Source organism: Gasterosteus aculeatus, chromosome 1, assembly GCF_964276395.1.
Source record: "Gasterosteus aculeatus chromosome 1, fGasAcu3.hap1.1, whole genome shotgun sequence".
Lineage (NCBI taxonomy): Eukaryota > Metazoa > Chordata > Actinopteri > Perciformes > Gasterosteidae > Gasterosteus > Gasterosteus aculeatus.
In genome coordinates this window covers 3,796,583-3,813,786 of record NC_135688.1, presented here as the reverse complement: position 1 = coordinate 3,813,786, position 17,204 = coordinate 3,796,583, and the positions used below count along the sequence as shown (strand labels likewise).

Below are 17,204 nucleotides of genomic sequence, written 5' to 3'. Positions count from 1 at the left end.
ACCTGGTCTTCATCTACATGTTGACTAGTAGGGAACACGTTATTCTTCATTGATGATCAGGTTGAACCTGTTGGGGCGGAAGAACTTACCTACGTATCAGTCTCAAGCTGCGTGCCAAAGAAGGGTAAGGATAGCCAGTAAAGAAGCCTGCTGGCATACTGTAAAATGTGACAACCCCCCACCCGGCCCTGAATATATGTATATATATCACTATATTTTTCCATTTCTTGTTCTTTAGATTTTCTTGGTGGCAACATATCATTCACCACCACGGTGGTTTGACATAAGACTTTTTTTCACAAGTCTGCCCCGCTTGGCTGATGTCCATGGTTCAACCCCTTTGTTCAATCGTCTGATCCGACTGGATACGACTAGAATGTCGAGAAAACGAGCGACGGCTCCCTCATCCACTCAGCAGCCAAAAAGAGTAGAGTGTAATATGACACTTGACGTTTCACTTGCAAACCCCCTCCCTTACCCCTTTACCCCCTAACCCCCTAAACCTGCGTGAAATACCTTAAAACTCTTGGGGAGCACAACATGGACGGTGGCTGTATTCCATTGCCGAAACAGCAGATTCAATTAATATTTTTGTTGAAAACAGAACAGGCAGGGGGCATTTATGATTATTTTGATTTAAAATGCTTTGTTATATTGAAGATATTCCTTTATTAGTTCCACAATGGTGAAATTCACAGGATCGCGGCAGCAAAGTGGACAGCGCACACAAGATACATGGTAAAAAAACCAAACAAGACAAGAGCAGCAGCAATAAGTAAGCGTAAGGGATCAGGACTGAGACTCAGGCGCAGAGTAAGAAAACTACGAAATACTTCCAACCAGCTTTGGGATCTTTACTGGCAAAATCAACTTTACAAACCAAAACGTAGCACAGGCACAAGCAGACTTAACACACTGGAGAGGGAGAAAGAACAAGGCCAATAAAAAAGCAGGAAGACGAAAAACAAGCACTAGGAACACTGGCTTGAGACATACAACTCCGGGTAGGACAATAGATAACCTGACATGGATGAGTGGAAAAAGGGTGGGAAACTAAACAAAGACAGGAAGTGGTTAAAAGAATAAAACAGGAAGTTATTCTTTTCAGTCTCTTCGAGTTGTCACAGTAAGTAGGTAAAAATATAATAATACTAAAAATAAATAAAAGAGTGCAAAAAAGAACCACAGTAACTAAATATACTAGGAACTAAATAAATATATGTATATGTACACACAGTGTATTACAGAGGTTATTGCACATTGTTATTTTTATGTTTTGCTGAATTTGGCTGGTTTGTCTAAGAGAAATTGTATTAGATTCATCGTTGAATTCTCCAGCGATTTGATTTCTCCATTTCCATGTTTGGTTTTAGCTTCGACGGATTGTTGAACTTTTGCATCACTGTGTGCACAATTTCTAGACGAAGATATTTTCTGATGACACGCCACTCCTATTTGATGCCGCGTCCCCTACGCCACACCAGGGTCAAAGGTGTTAATGTGAAGGAAAAAAAAAATCTGTACGCAAAAAAAATCTCTGTAAGTGAAAATAGAAGTTTTGAATCTGAAAATACAAGATATGAATCTGAAAATATCTGAAAAATATAATACAGTGAATATAAGTAATATTGAAAAAAAAAATGTATTCAAAGAAATTTGAAGAGTCCAAACTATATTAAACCCGAAAAGAGTTTTTGTGCACTCATTTTTATTTTAAATACATTGTTGTATTTTTCAATGTTCAACAACAAACTTTCAGGTTCACATTTGTTTTTCAAATGATCCAAACTTTTGACCTGGATTTGGCTCCATTTACTTTCTACTCCTTACATAAACAAAAAAGAATGTTTGTTTGCATGAGGTGAAATGTGGCGTGGCACCAGACACACATACACACTCTCACGCGCACACAGACACACACACACACACTCAGCTGTCCCCCTGTGTGCGTTCCCTTCAATCATCGCAATCTTCAGCTTGTTTATGTCCAGTAAACTCTGGTTCCAAAATTCTAAGCACCAGACCTATAGATGAAGTAATAATAATTTTTCATGTATCACCAAATATATTTCATACAGAAAATAAAACTATTTTCGTTTCAACATTAGCTTAAAATACATTTTTGAATTTTGAATTTTTTTATGTTGGAAAGGTTTGTCTTTGGTTTGGTTTCATTTAGTGGTATACAATCTTTTTTTACGCAAAACAAAATACTATATATATATATATATATATATAGATATTAAGAGGAAGAGGAAGAAATAAACAAATTCATTGAGAAGGACGTTGTTGCACACACAGGTGTGCCCAAAAAAGATTCCAGGATTGTTTCATGTCTGATGTCAGCTGGAGGAGAGGCAGTGTTGAACTTCCTCTCCGATGTTTTGCAGCTCAGTTTCTCTCCCATGAGTCAGGGAGCAGTCAGGAGCCGGTTGGCACAGGTGATGGAAACGCTGAGAATATATAGAGACATATTCACAATATGAAGCAAATACTCTGAAACTGTGTGTTGGTATTTAAGATCTTCATAAGTTGCGTAAACTAAAGAAAACTATTTTATTTATACACCCTATAGACTCTCCTGTTATAGCCAGATAATTCTAATAATAATTATTGACTCAACGTATTAATATGAAGAACACATCATGCCATTTCTTCAATGAATGACAATAAAACAGTTCCACAGTTGTCCCACCTGACTGAGGCTCCCAGTCCCTATCGCCAGTTTGTACAGCGCCCATCCCGGCACCAGCAGGATGGAGGAGAAGGTCAGCACCCAGCCGCACGCGTATGCCCACGCTGGATACACGTACCAGCGGTTAAAGGTCAGGGGCTGGTACTCCACAAAAGAACGTATAAAAGATATCTGAGACAACAGGAAAAAGGGGGGGATTCACAAGTTATGTCCACATTTAACCTCTAACCTTTAACAACCTCTCACGTGAAAACCCGTCACTGACGGTGACTCACCAGTAAGACCACAGGAGTGAGGTAAAGCCAGCTGAATTTAAAGAACGGGTTGGCGTGCACTCCGGTCATGTCCTTGATGATGTCACACAGCCGCTGCGCCCCTTTGTGGGAGATGATGTTTTTATGATCAGCACTCAATGACCGTGACGTACTGCTCGATGTGTGAAAACAGCTTTCTAAAACCAGCCCAATGATGTCATCGGGGTTTTGTTGCATTGTGGGAAATCCATGAGTTTTAAGAACTGCCGTTGCTGCTTTGTGTTCCCAGTGGGTCCCCGCCAACTTTGTTTAGGTCCTATATTGAATTGCTCCCTTAAAAAAGAAAACAGTACACCTACCAAATATCCATCCTAGTGCCACGGTTTCAAACACGCAGAGGAAGAGGATGCAGGCTCCGTTGCAGGCGTAGTAGTCAAACATCTGGAACACGTACATTCCTCCCTGCACACAACAGCAAACGCATGTTTCTGACATGGTTTCATCAACTTCACGTCATATTTCAGATGCGTGCATCTTGTCATAATGATGAAATAAAATCATGATATGAAAGTTGTTGTACTTTAAATAGTACTAAAGACTGACCTCGGTGACCATGACCAGTTGAAAGAGAAAGCATGTGAGGCAGAAGAGGAGGAGGAAGAGTTCCCGTCGGCCATACCTGCGCATTAATTTGGGAAACATATCGATGATGGATGTCGTCACCACCTCCATGGCCACAAACTAGCCAGAAATGGGGAAAAGAGACGCATCAAGTACAGTGGACAAACGTGGGTTTCTTCCCTCGACGAAGAGTTAATCAAGAGTACATCTTACAGAGCACATACTCGCGTGTCCACACCCAAGAGGATGAGCATGACGAAGAAGCAGATGGACCACAGTTGGGGCAGAGGCATCATGGCCACGGCCTGAGGGTATGCAATGAAAGCCAAGCCAGGGCCTGGGAAACCACAGATAATCAAGCATTAAGCATTAAGCGTTCACAATTTATCAAACGTAAACATCCCCCGATAATAATAATGACCATCGCCTTGTGCAAATGTCTCAAACTGTATAACGACTGTATGGGTCATCGTGGCGCAGGGGTTAGAGAAGGTGTGCAGAGAAGCACAAGGTTGGTGGTTTGATTCCAGGCTGCCCCATGTTCCATGTTGAAGGGTACCTGAGCAAGACACCTAACCCCTAATTGCTCCCCAGGCAAAAATGTGAAAAAGCCATGGGTTTAAAGTGTAATGTAAGTCGCTTTGGATAAAAGCGTCTGCTAAATGCCAGTAATGTAATAATGTTTGAAGGTGTTAATGTGCTCGTGTCTCTGGTTGTCCTCAAGGTGGCAGCAACATTTCACCCATTGTGACAAGCGGTGAAGGAAGAACTCGTTCGCTTTAGCACCAAAACAACCGTATAAAAGTCCTGCAGTCGAATTCTCACCTGAGTCAAAGTACTCACCCTGCGGTAAAAGACCCTTGCTTTAATTGAACAGCGATGTTGTGTGTTGGATTTAATTGAGGTGTTTATTGTAATTAGTAGTATAAGTATTTTAAAACGTTTTTTTGATTACGAGCCTGCTGGGTTGCGTTACCTGACTCGGCCACTTCTGCGATGGAGACGCCCTGCTCGTGAGCCATGAATCCCAGCACGGAGAAGACTGCGAACCCAGCTACTACACTGGTGCCACTGTTTAGCAAACACAGCCACAGGCAGTCTCTGCAAAACACAACGCACCCTGTGAATCCGTGAGCAGGGAGTGGATGCGTTATAAATATTGCACAGCTCCGTGCAGTCAGACATTGAGGGCCGCTCACCTGTAGCAGTTGTTGTTGTAGGTGTTGTAGCTGCCCAGCACAGTCAAGGAGCCCACGCCCACGCTGTATGAGAAGAGGATCTGAGACCCGGCCTCCATCCAAACCTGTTGAACCAGCAGTGATTCATCCATCGACTTGACACTGTAACAGTATGTCAGGAATCCCTTACCTGAGGGTCCGTGAGCCTCGAGGGATCCGGCAGAAGGTAATACAGTACTCCTTGCAGAGCCCCGGGAAGAGACAGTCCGCGGATCAGAAGAATGAGCAGCATGACGTACGGGAAGGTGGCAGTGAAATACACCACCTGGGGAAAAGACAAGGTCTTTAGAGGTCAACTTATCCCACTTTTACAACGGCTTTAGGGTAGTTCAAGGCTTATTTAGAGAACCTTTCCCGTGGACTTGACCCCTTTCCAGATGCAGAAGTAGCAGATGACCCACATTGCAACGAGGCACAGCAAGAGATCCCATCTGATGCTGCCCATCTCCTCAATCCCCCCCGAGATGCCAAGCACCCGTCGTCTAGAAGGAACAAAAGATCAGGTTGTGACTCCGCTCGGCCCATTAGAAAGAACCTAGAGGCTTCAGTGGATCCGTGTACGTACTCCCAGAACTCTGTGGCAGCAGAAGCTGCGTTAGTCTGGTTGGTCCATTCACGGGTTTTATTTTGTGCTGTCAAGTCAATGCAGTTGGCTGAAAGAACAGTGTGATGAGAGACAGATTAATGGTCGGATGTGGAACAATCTTCTGAGGTTTTAAAGGAAGAGGAGTCTGAGAAACCAAGCTCGCTTTGGCCTCAAGACTTCAAATCTTCAACCAACAGCTTTCATTACAAGCTTTTGGTGTGGAATTTAAAAGCTGTAGGCAATTGCCAGATAAATATGCTGTCCAGTTGCATTATGGGCAATGTGGGATTCAATCTTTCAGAAAACCTGATCCATATTAGGGGGGAAAAGTTGGAATATCTCTGTTTCTTTTTTTATTTTGACCTTTATTTTTAATTTCCCCAAACTGTATAAAAGATATTTTGAGTGTTTATATCTGTCTATAGACGGTCTCCATTTGACCTGTGTTCCAGTAGTTGTCGCAGCTGGCCCATGGGAGCTGAGGGCTGAAGGAGAACACCAAGTAGAACAAAGCCCAGGCCAGAATTAACATGTAGGTCATACAGCTGTAGAAGAGGATGAGCTGCCCAGCGTAGCCGATACCTGCGAGGCCACAAAGACAAACATTATGAAGTCCGGACCCCCTCCATTGACTCATTAATCCGCTTCAGGGTCACGTAAGCCCGAATGACATTACATTAAAACTGCTCAGTCACTGTGAGAGACTACTTTTCCATAATGACATATATATATATATATATATATATATATATATATATATATGTATATTCATCAAAAGCAAACTGAAAAAAGACATTGTAGTTTCTCTACATTCTCTCTTGGAATAAAATCTATTTAAGGTTATAGGTGTGTCACTGATATTTCTTACTCTCAACAGTTATTTAATTTAAAGAAACCTCTGCTTTAATCTTTTGTTGTTGACATGTTGTGTAGAAAAGGACCCAAATGGATGTAGCAGAAGCAGACATTTTCTGTTCTGTATTCTCCATTTTCAAAGTTTTTGCCCTCAACATCAATGCAAGTTGTGCAACAACTTTGCAAAACTCCCATGTACCTATGCATACAGGTACATGCATGCCTTTAACCCCTCATAACCGTTTTTAGAGACTAGCTGTGCAGACGACCTGTTGAGCCACCAGCTACTCGTTGATCAAAGCTGATTGATCTTCAGAGGTTGTTTCCTTTGAATCTTCAATAAAGCGCGTACCTTCGGCCAGTGGGCACAGCTTCCTCCAGCAGGTGATGCCCCCCTCCTGGGTGTACTGGCCCAACGTCGTCTCCAGCAGGAACAGCGGTACGCCGCAGGTCACCACGAACACCAGATAGGGCACCAGGAATGCACCTGAACTTAGAGAGAAACAGCGTTGTGCTCACGTCTACCCGGAGGTTTGAGGCGGCGAGGAGTCGTGAACCTCGTATTCGCTCACCCCCTCCGTTTTTGTAGCAGAGGTAAGGAAACCGCCACACGTTGCCGAAGCCGACAACATTTCCCGCCACCGCCAGGAGGAACTCCGTCTTACTGCCCCAGTGTCCTCTCTCCTCCACTTCTACTCCCTGGCGCTTTGGGCCACATTTTTTATTCACCATTGCCAAAAGTGAAGCCCGAGGCCGGTCGTCCTGTTGACCCACGCGCTGTCCGTCCGGGTCTCCTCTTCTCGCCTCACGGCGGATTCTGTAGCGTCTTTTAATGAGCAACTGGGTGACCAGTCAATGAGTTATTGTACTAAGTTGTTGCCCAGGGTGAGCTTAAATTAAAATACCTAACCGACAACTGATTTGGAAAGTCCAAATTCCTTGTTGTGGTACGACCCATTCGATTCTTTAATTAAAGGAATCCAACTAATCTTTATAAATGTCTCATCTAGTTTTAGATCAAATATTACTCAGATGTTCTTGCACAACTCCATACCTATACTACATATACTACATACCATACCTAATTCCTCCTATGTAGTCAGCTTTCTTCCTCCATCCGGATTATACATGTGTACTCATTCATACAACTGCCATTAGACATTCAGCCCCCGGTAGGAAGGCTGTAAATGTCCCTGCAAAGTCACTGTGAGAGCAGCAAAGACAAAGACAACGTGTAATAACATAAAGTCACATTCTGCCACATTTGATCGGGCAAAATATGTGTAATCGTCAAAACAAATACGTTCTATGAACATTATGCTCAATGGGATACTATTTTATTGCACTTATCAAGCAGGGGAAAAAAGCACCGTACGTTTAGATTTATTGCTGTAACTTCTCTTTTTTTTAATCACACACCTGGCCTGATAACTGTGGTGTCCAGTATAAAATTAGGCCCTTACCAGAACTGTTCCTGTTCTGGTAAGGGCCTACTGTTAAACAGCTCCACATTAGTGGAACTAAAAAGTGGAAGTAAAGAAGACTTGTTTCATGTTTGCTTTGTCTTGTTGACTAAAGCACGCTGTGAGTGTAACCGTCACGCTGTGCACACATGCTTTATTGTTACTTTCCAACGTTTTTTCCTTCAAGTTCACAATTATTATTTTTTCCTTGCTGAAGAGTACCGTAATATCCAATTTATTCCATCCATGGCAGTAATGCATTATTTGTGATATCAGATGTCCAGAACACCATTGAGAATGATAATACAATTATTAACTCTTTATTTAATGCACATTCTTTACAAATTACAGTAGTAAGCACAAATCAATCATTGAGAAAGATATTTTTCATTCATAGTCGTCATTTGTGTCTCTTTTGTGTACAGCTGTTTGCGTGGACACCTGCAAAGCCTTTTGTAATCACACCGGCCTAAAGCAGAAGAAGGAGCAGACCCAACGCCGCGAGGAACCCCGCCGTGGGCGTTCGCCGTCCTGCCCCACTGGTTTCCGCGCTCCTGTCTCTCAGCTGCGGCCGCCGGCCGGACGCTAGTTGGCAGCGCTTCATGTTTCCCGCGGCGTCCCACACCAGCAGCTCGGCCCGAGCGGAGCAGCAGCTGGACGAGTACGTCCCCCACAGCGGCTGAGAGGAGCCAGGTGCCCATTCGGAAACATTCAGAGGTGGGTCTCCTCTCTCTAGTCTGGCCTTGTGGTGGCGGCCTCCACTTGCTGTCTTGTCTCTGTCCTCCACCAGACCGTCCTCCGCGGGCGGGGGTCTGTGGAATAAAGTCAGAACGCCTTCGCCGCTCTGTAGCTGGAGGGCGGCGAGGCCGGAGCGGCCCCTGTCCGACACGACCAGGGACACGCTCCAGCTCGACTCGTTGCAAACGGAGGGACACGGGGACGGCGCTCGAGCAGCGTCGCAGGACGGGGCGGAGGTGTCGGGATCCTGCGAGACCAAGAGAGGGTGACGTCAGTCGCAGAAACTCGAAACGACCACAAGCTCAAGATGTGTCCGATCTCAACGCTCACCGGGGGGATCACGGTCAAGTAGGCCACCGCGTAATTTGAGTCCGGAGAGTCGAGAGCGTTCACGGTGAGCGTCAAGGTGACCGTCGCCCCCGCCTCTGCTGCGGCAGGAGCGATGAGGTCCACCTCACCGCGGAAAGAACCTTGTTCTTCAACATGGAAACTGAGGGGCAGAACAATTCAACTTAGGGAACAAAAGATCTCCTGTAGCAGGTTTCCTAAAGTGCGTGTATCTTTTGTGTTTTTTGGATTACCTGAGAGGTCCTCTCTTGTGAAGATACCCGCGGTCGTCATCGGCGTTCAGGCTGAAGGATCGAGCTGGGCCGTGGTTGAGGATGTCAAAGGCCACCTTTGTGCTGTGACCGGGCACCAGGCGAGGGACAGACAAAACCTGAGGAGGCACACAAGTGGAGCAGCATCATCACTGCCTGTCGCTGAGCCAAAACAAGCGGTGGGCCATGAAACCAAAACAAAGAGCCGAAGGACCCCCGGCCAGGTCCACGTTTGTCCCCACCTGTATCTGGACGCGAGTGGGCTGGACCATCTCCGTGGAAACCCTCTCCAGCTTGTTTCCTCCGCCGTCTTGGCCCGTCAGCCGAACACAGAACGGGACTACGGGAACCGAGTCCATCCATCCCACCAGCTCCTCCACCGCGTAGGATGATGAAGAGGAGGAGTTCAGATTCACCTGCCGGAGGCTTTCCCCCGCCGCTCCCAGCAGCGTCACGTGACTAAAAGACGCCTCCTCACCCGGAGCGCGGCCCGTCACAGCCAGCACCAGGAAGACAGGAACACCTAAGAGATCACAAGAAGAACAGGGCAGTTTTTTCAAACAGTCGACTCATTCCAGGCACGTTGTTATCGATGCATCGCTAATTATGTCACCTGCTACTGGACCACCCTCCACTCTGGCCAGACCTGGGTGCGTCTCATTGGTTACCGTGGCAAAGTAATACAGGAAATCTACACTGCTGTTCGCTGGGGATGCAGATCACAAATGCAGTTACAGTTAGATGAGAGGCAATGGGCCGTTGATGAAGTGCTGGGGGATGTTTCTTTTACCGATCACATTGAAGGTGAGGTGTCCGTCACTCTTGGCTTGGAGTTTCCACTTGCCGGGCTGTATGGGGGACGTGAGGCTGATGCGGTACAGACCTTCGAAGTGCTCCAGCTCTGCCAGAGGGCCTCGCTGGCTCAACAGGGACTGGCTTTGGTCTAATGAGAGGAGCAAATTCAACAAAGTTTACATACGGCCCCAGAACAAAAATAATGAAGCTGCCTCAAGATGGCCTTCAGCTTTGCCCTGCAGTTACCTGATGGGCTGGTGAGGACACACTCGATCAGGAGGCCAGTGAGGTGCAGTGTGACGTTCTTCACTGAGCTGTCCACTCTGAAGGAGTGCGAGGACGTCGACTCTTCGTCACTTTCCACATGGAGGAGGGTCACCTGGAGAGGGAGGAGACAGAATGAGGGACAACTTCTATGGATCCCAAAGAAGAAGAAAAGCACGGAGTAGCCTTCCTCGTCTTAGGAATACATTTTCCGGGTTCAGCGGGATCCTGCTACCGTACCTTGTCCACGGCTGTGTTGTCCTCCACTATGGCTGAGACACTTCGGATGTCAGAGTTGGTGGTGAATATCGTCGCTCCTCCGGAGAGGGAGGACAGGGAGGAGTAGAGAGAGAATCGATCCGGGGACAAAAGTTCCCTTCTCTTCCTCCTCCTCCTCTTCCTCCTCCTCCTCCTTCCTCTGCTATGCAATGCGTAGCTTGGGTCTTCAGTCAGGAGAAAAGTCACCTGTTGGAGAAACGATGACGTGAGCGATTGTTGAGCAGAAGAAGATGATGATGTTTGAGATGTTACATCCCCATAAATTACAACTTTTATTAGAGAGGAATTCTCTTCCAAATAAAACACCTACCTTGCTCTGTTTCTCAAGCGCGAGGGCCTTCACCACGTCGAACAAGTGGGCGTCTTTAGGGGAAGCATCGGTGAACACAAAGATCTCTGACAGCGGTGGACTGTGAGTGAGGGCCAGCTGAAAACACACGTTTAAGTTAGCTAGTGCACGTGTGCTCACGCCCGATCACAGGAGACGCCGTATTCAAATTCACCTGAATGGCAGAGAGACACATCTCTGGTTCGTCCCCTCCTCCCAGCGCCATCAGGTTCTCCATGTGCTGCATGAACTCATGGGGGTCATCGGTCTCGTAGACCGGTCCTACCTCTGCAAAACGACAGGAGATACAAAGGTAAGATGACGGTTGAAAGTGCATGAAGGCTTAAAGTGTGAGATGATTTGTTCCACCCCCACCGGGGTCGTGGAAGGGCACGAGTAGAAAGGTGCCGGGCTGCCCCGGGCTGCTGGCTCGGCTCTGGATGATGGAGTGGGCCCGGTAGCGGGCGGCGGTGATCTCCTCAAACATGCTGCCTGTGGTGTCCATGACGAACACCAATGCTGGGACCTGCTTCACGCTGAAGAGCCTGTTTGAAAGGACGTGGGGAAGCAACAAACTAAATTGTATTGTTTAATTCAACAACCCCTGAGAATACAACATGTCAGCCAACAAAGGTGGAAACTGTTCTCAAAGTCGACCTGAGGAAGGTTTTTGGGCCCACGGTGTCGCTGATGTCTCTCAGCACACTCACGGTGGCCTCCATAGCCAGCTTGGAAGCCTCCATGTGGAGGTAATGGTGAGGGGAGAAGAGAGGTGAGGTGCTGTCCTTGTTGATGCCCCCTTTGGCCCCCATGTAACGGCTACGGTCCAGAATACCGCCATGACTACATTTGCCTGACAAACCAATATATTTGAAAGGTTGATAAAGCATGTTCAAAAAGTGCCACTCTCAAAAGTAAGCAACTTTCCACATAAAAAGATCTTGTACAACATTGCTGTCAACATAAACAAGTTAATCTATGCGATTAATGTGGCCGATATTAATGCAACAAAATATTTTAATGTAGTTAACGTACGTTTTTGTTTATGTTGACCGCTGAAACAAAACGGCCGCTAGCTGCAGTCAGTTACATCGGAGAAAGCAAGACGGAAGCTCAAGATGGAGAGAGCTGTTTGCATTGGAAGTTAAACAAACGGAGGCGCGACATACAGCGGAGAACTGTGCAGAGGAATTACTCCACGTGTCAAACAGAAGGGGGGTGAGTGGCAAATGGACCACGTAAAGCACCGCTGTGCTAAGCTAGCTGGAAGAGTTGCTAGTTCAACGTGTTCCACCCGGTGGAATTCTGCCTCTAAGATGATCAAATGCTTGTAGTTTCATGTAATTTAACAGTCTGAAATACACGTTTTTTGAAGCGATTACTCTTTACTTGTAAGATTTAGTTATTAGAAGAAAAAAAAAACATTCATTAATTGCGATGAATGAATTTCAAAATGTGTGATTAATGAGTTACTTTTGTTTAATCTATTGACAGCCCTAATATATATATTATATACATGTTTGGCAGGACTCCTGCTTTTGGATGCTGAAGTTCCAAAGACATACCGTGAGGTTTTGGAGGGAAGGTGCTGAAGTAGCCAGTGGTTAACAGCTGTGCGTCCTGCTGTGCGTTTGTCAGTCTTGGCATGAGGTTGTCTCGACAGGTGAGACTGAAGCACTCCATGCAGGTAGGTGTGTCTTCTGTGGGCCGACGGGACCGGGGGGGTTAGTGTATTATTAACGAGGCCCGTTATTCCTCCCAATCATTACAGCATTTAAAAAACATACGGTCAATTTACAGAAGAGAAAATTATTTCTTTGCAATTGATATAATCTCAATATGCAATAGATAAAAACACCGGAACTAAATAAAACGTGTGTGTCAAGGAGAAGAGTGAAAAAAAAGATGACAGTATTAATCCCGTGATCGCAGATGTGAAGAGTTACCTGCAGCCAGGGGGAAGGCCGGCTCCTCTGGCTGCAGCAGGTGGAGGTAAATGAAGCGCTGGCCCATCTCCACCCAGTTACTGTGGCTGTAAAAGTCCTAGCATTACAAAAGTGACATTAAGATGTGATTGTCATTGCAACATGTCAGTCATTGCGACACACAAGTTGACATCCGTCAACGTGCAGTGCGGAATATGTGGAACGTTCAAAGAGGCTGGGAAACTGGGGAGTTCATTCAGGATCATTTTGAAGATTGGTTTCTGACCAAAAAATAAACATTATGACTGAAATTGTGAATGTATTTTGAGGCTGCACAAATGGAAACTTTTTAGTCACGGCTGAGGAGAATCTCTAAAGTAAATTCTTCATTAGGGCGCCATATTTCATTAACAAAACTCCATTCACAGTCAAAAATAGTATTGGAAGCTACTGGTCAAAAATACAAAAAAATCTAATCTTTTTGATAGCAAAGTCATTTTGGGGCTAAATGTAACATAAAAATGCATTACCTCATGGCACATTTACACATGTTTGTACATGATAAAAATTTCCTTCTGTCTTTATTTGGCAAAATATCTAATTACTTTTGCTTAAGGTATGTTTCTAACTGCATATGACACAATATAGCCTGGGAAAATAACCCAGATATTGTCAAATGATTCCTTTTTATTTCCTTCCAATTCCATGACTTTTTGTCATAATATTATATCATGTCTTAAAGGTTCCTGTGCTTCTTAATTTAAGCACTGACTTTGTTTCTATGGTCAATGAAATGCTCCCACAAGAGGCCAACCACAGGAACCTCTGAATCATGGTGCCATTCCCCACCGCTCTCGCTATGGCCACCGGACCTTCTTTACGGTGCCGTGTACCTGCAGGGAGTGAAACAGCTGGCCCAAGCTGTGTCGAGCACTCTGGTACTCTTTGGCTCGTACCGAGAGCAGAGTCTGAGCCCAGAACTGCCGCAGCATCGCCATGGCGCCGTCCACGCGCTCTGAGTCAAAGTGGTACACCGGGTCGGACCGGGTGGAGCTCAAGAAGTCCATGGCTGCATTGGACTTCACCACCTCTCCCACGGCTCTCCAGAATCCACGGCCCAGTCCGTTCTGGGAGGAATGGACCGCAGAGTTTTGTTATCGTCATCATTTTTATCGGCTCCAGAAATTAAATTTAAAGCGACATTTTTACATAAAAGCTTTCACGTAGGTTATTAAAGTAAATACAGGATCACCTGTTCCTCTGCATGGTTCCCATGGTGTTTTTTGATGACCCTCAGAGTCTCCATGGTGACGTTGAGAATGGCCTGCTCTGTGATTTGCTGGTGAGTGTGCGAGTTCCAAGACAGCGTCAATACTCGCGACCAAAAGTTGGGGAGGAAGCCCGTACACGGCAAAGCCAGGAGGAGAAGAGAGGCCAGAACAAACGCCGGCTTTCCATTCCCGGCCCACAGTCTTCCTCTGTCCTGTGACATCATGTCCTCCACATGGGGTGAGGAAGTCACAGCTGCATGAAATAAAATAAAGGTTTTTGCCGTTACCTTTGATTGAAAATGCAAAAAAAGAGCCAAAGTGCTCTGTAATGCATCAGGTAATTTGCGACAGCATAGGGAAAAAGCATTTTATTGCTGCCTTGAAAAGGACACCAATGTTGAGCACATGTGTGATGTAATAGTGTACTAAAATAAAAAAAACATATAGAACAGAATGACACCCAGGAAAGAGACGGACAGGCCAAGGGCGAGTGAACCTTGGCCTGTCCGTCACTGGTTTCTATTGCACGAAACCAGTGACCTGTTGAATTTATGAAAACTTCATTTCAATCTACAAAATATGAATAAAATGTATTCCTGCTGAAGGTCTAAAATAGTCAATAGTCTAAATCTGATTTTTGTGTACGTAATAATGTTAAATCTATCCAAATCAGAAGGTAACACATAATGCACAACCTTAAAGATATATTTATGGTTAACAAATCCATTAAAATGTTTTTTTTTAAATGTTTTAATTATTGTTCAACTCATTAATCTACACACACGAGTCCCAAAATGTGTCATTTATTGGTTTTGGAACTTGATGACAAACATAAGCTCAGATAACATTACAAAAAACGTCCCAATACACCTCAATCCACTACTGCAAAATCCTCAACGTGTTCGTTAATACGAGCACCTGTCAGATTGTAACTTGATCCACAGTTCCTTTAAAAATGTTTTATGCCGTAATTGTTGCCTGTTAGAAAGGCATGTGTGAATTTAGCTGAGCTGAAAAACCTAGGGTTTCCTTTACGATAAGTGAAAGGCATTTCCCGCTTGCTAAATGGGTCGAGGAGAAACGACCTGACCCCTTTTGTTCAGCAGGGTTTTGTTCTTATTTGATCATTTTGCGCCAGTCATCCATGCGTCCTCATGTCATCACCCACTCCTTAAAACCCCCCACCACAGGAAAAAAACCCTCTCATTTTCTCAGCATTGTCTGTACAGAGGCCACTATTGTTCTTAGTCATCTTTATTCGGATACAATACTCAGTTTTTGTTCTCGTAGCTTTCACAAGGCTGAGACCAAAACAAAGCACGTGGCCTATAAACGGCATACAATGCAAACAGCCAGCAGTCGAAACTGAGAAGGGAAAAAAAGGCCCCTCAATTCACTGAGATCTGAGATTGCTGATCTAATTCAGAATATGTTGTACAACTTCTCCTTCATCACAGTTCAATGTCAGCAAGGAACGTACAAACTATTTTTTCAACACCGAAGTAAAACAATGGGCAAATGCTGTAGAGTAAAAATGTACATTAAAGTTTGCTCATTGCTTAACATTTTGCTTAAACCTGTAGATTTCCACACAAAATGAAATTGCTCACCTCAGTTCATAGCGGCAGACTTTCTTTTTCTAGAAGAAGTTGTGCAGACACCACAGCATTTAGCAGAGACATCACAGTCCTGTACGTGCAGAGGGACGTCACACGCGCACCTTCATGTCACGCCGCAGACTTTCACGCAGCGTGGGAGGAAATCCGTGTATCACTGCAAAGTGAAAGTGTTGCGTCTTCACATGTGTCTGTCCTCGGGGCTCTTGTCTCTTGGACTGCGGGGGCACGCCATGAGGCAGAAGACGTGTCGTCATAGCTCCCCGACCGCCTTGTACCCCTCCTTACCCCCCCCCCCCGATTAAAGCACGGGGCATTGATTCACCACAATAGGCCTGCATACATTACTGGCCAGGGTGTTCTACTTGCGCTCCCCCCCATCACCCCGCCACTGACCCCCACCCTTCATCCGTCACTCTCTCTCTTCCCAACAAAAACCCCCAAAACTGCTTTTTACAACTGCAAACACCAGAGCCCCTTCCAGTCTTCCTAGTTCCCCACATTTCTAGTGTGAATGCTCGGAAGGCCTTCAGTTGCTAGCCAACGCTAGCGACAGTGTCAGACGTCGGTTGGATTGAATCTTGTAAAAGGAGGAGGTGAATTATTGGGGGCGGTGGGGGGGGGTTCAGTTGTAGTCGAGGGTTTAGTTCTGGTATGTTTCTCAACTAAATAAGCCATTTAAAGATGGGTCATCCTGATGTGTTTAAACAGTGAGGGAGAAACAAAGGGACGAGGAGAAAAGGTTCAAATGCAGAGAGTGTTGTGAGTGAACCGAATCACAACATGATGGAATCAGGGAAGGACGGTTAAAACAACATTAAGACAGCGTGCAATGCATGTGACTCAGGAGGGAGTTTACAGTGGGGAAACTATTCTGCCAGACCTGTAATGTACTGGAGGCCAGCGGCACGAGAGGTTAGTGAATGGTTCCTGTCCACCTGCTGTAAGTTAACCTAGTTGTCTTCAAACCTGATTCTGCAGCAGTATTTATTTGACCATTACAGAGCAGAGCGTCCTGCACAGCAAATTTCAGACAGTTGAATTGACTCTGTGAGATTCAATTTTAACTCTTAAGCTGGTGTTTATATTGTCCCAATCTTGTCAGTGTTAAATCAACACTCAACGAAGTGTTAACAAGTGAACTCGGAATAAGTGTCAACAATAAATCTGCCCAGTGTTAAATACGTTACAGGTCATTTAGCTGACACGTTTATCCAAAGCGACTTACATCGCATTTTTAACCCATGGTTTTTTAGCGTGGGGAGCAATTAGGGGTTAGATGTCTTGCTCAGGGACACTTTGACATGGGACATGTAGCATCCAGGGTTTGAACCGCCAACCTCATGGTTCCCAGCTCTCCCTCTCTACTCCACGCGCCACAGTACGTTAAGTTAAACCGAACACCAGGAAGTGTGACAGTGTACAGTTACATTTCAAACCTATCAAAGAGTTAATTTAACTCTATTGAGTGTCACAAATCAATCTGATCTTGACACTGAATAATGACTCCAGCTGTTTCATATAATTGACTCTGTAAGAGTTGAATCTACTTTTTGCAGTGCGATTTCAACTCTGCACTCACTCACACTTTTGCCGAACACTGGAAAATTAAGTAAGAATTTTGCTGTGTACAGACTGTGGCCAGGAAACGGAAAATTGTTTACTTGTAGAAATCAA

The 17,204-nt window shown here is 45.2% G+C and overlaps 2 protein-coding genes across 4 annotated transcripts; both read right to left on the bottom strand.

The window, feature by feature from the left end:
* Positions 1-840: 840 nt before the first annotated feature.
* On the bottom strand, positions 841-7,094 carry LOC120816112 (sodium- and chloride-dependent GABA transporter 2). The gene is made up of 14 exons (XM_040171503.2): positions 6,822-7,094; positions 6,602-6,736; positions 5,836-5,976; positions 5,374-5,461; positions 5,158-5,290; positions 4,939-5,073; positions 4,770-4,873; positions 4,547-4,671; positions 3,795-3,907; positions 3,553-3,690; positions 3,309-3,411; positions 2,971-3,071; positions 2,696-2,866; positions 841-2,453 (listed from the first exon to the last, which is right to left on the bottom strand). The coding sequence occupies exons 1-14, from the start codon at positions 6,979-6,981 to the stop codon at positions 2,343-2,345; spliced, it is 1,758 nt and encodes a 585-aa protein (XP_040027437.2). The 5' UTR covers positions 6,982-7,094; the 3' UTR covers positions 841-2,342.
* A 922-nt stretch (positions 7,095-8,016) lies between these two features.
* On the bottom strand, positions 8,017-15,777 carry vwa7 (von Willebrand factor A domain containing 7). Of its 3 annotated transcripts, none has more exons than XM_040192534.2 (17): positions 15,522-15,777; positions 13,893-14,164; positions 13,534-13,767; positions 12,662-12,758; positions 12,281-12,415; positions 11,373-11,568; positions 11,091-11,260; positions 10,891-11,003; positions 10,698-10,814; positions 10,349-10,573; positions 10,091-10,223; positions 9,840-9,992; positions 9,663-9,755; positions 9,292-9,572; positions 9,032-9,168; positions 8,781-8,940; positions 8,017-8,697 (listed from the first exon to the last, which is right to left on the bottom strand). In XM_040192534.2, exons 2-17 carry the CDS (start codon positions 14,133-14,135, stop codon positions 8,182-8,184), a joined length of 3,003 nt encoding a protein of 1,000 aa, XP_040048468.2. In that variant the 5' UTR covers positions 14,136-14,164; positions 15,522-15,777; the 3' UTR covers positions 8,017-8,181. The 3 variants fall into 3 exon arrangements, with proteins under 3 accessions (XP_040048468.2, XP_077955046.1, XP_077955043.1); XM_078098920.1 differs by having other exon boundaries at positions 12,662-12,747; positions 15,522-15,776; XM_078098917.1 differs by having other exon boundaries at positions 13,597-13,767; positions 15,522-15,776.
* Between the last annotated feature and the right edge of the window lie 1,427 nt (positions 15,778-17,204).

What these genes read in the sequence shown, in the direction of transcription:
- LOC120816112 (XM_040171503.2), bottom strand. Translation starts at nt 6,981, where the DNA reads ATGGTGAATAAAAAATGTGGCCCAAAGCGCCAGGGAGTAGAAGTGGAG. An exon ending in CTGCTACAAAAACGGAGGGG is followed by an intron (nt 6,737 to 6,821) that starts GTGAGCGAATAC and finishes CTCTAAGTTCAG; the next exon opens with GTGCATTCCTGGTGCCCTAT. An exon ending in GGACTGGGAGCCTCAGTCAG is followed by an intron (nt 2,454 to 2,695) that starts GTGGGACAACTG and finishes ATATATTCTCAG; the next exon opens with CGTTTCCATCACCTGTGCCA.
- vwa7 (XM_040192534.2), bottom strand. Translation starts at nt 14,135, where the DNA reads ATGATGTCACAGGACAGAGGAAGACTGTGGGCCGGGAATGGAAAGCCG. An exon ending in TGTGTCTCTCTGCCATTCAG is followed by an intron (nt 10,815 to 10,890) that starts GTGAATTTGAAT and finishes GTGTGTTTTCAG; the next exon opens with CTGGCCCTCACTCACAGTCC. An exon ending in GGAGGGTGGTCCAGTAGCAG is followed by an intron (nt 9,573 to 9,662) that starts GTGACATAATTA and finishes GTGATCTCTTAG; the next exon opens with GTGTTCCTGTCTTCCTGGTG.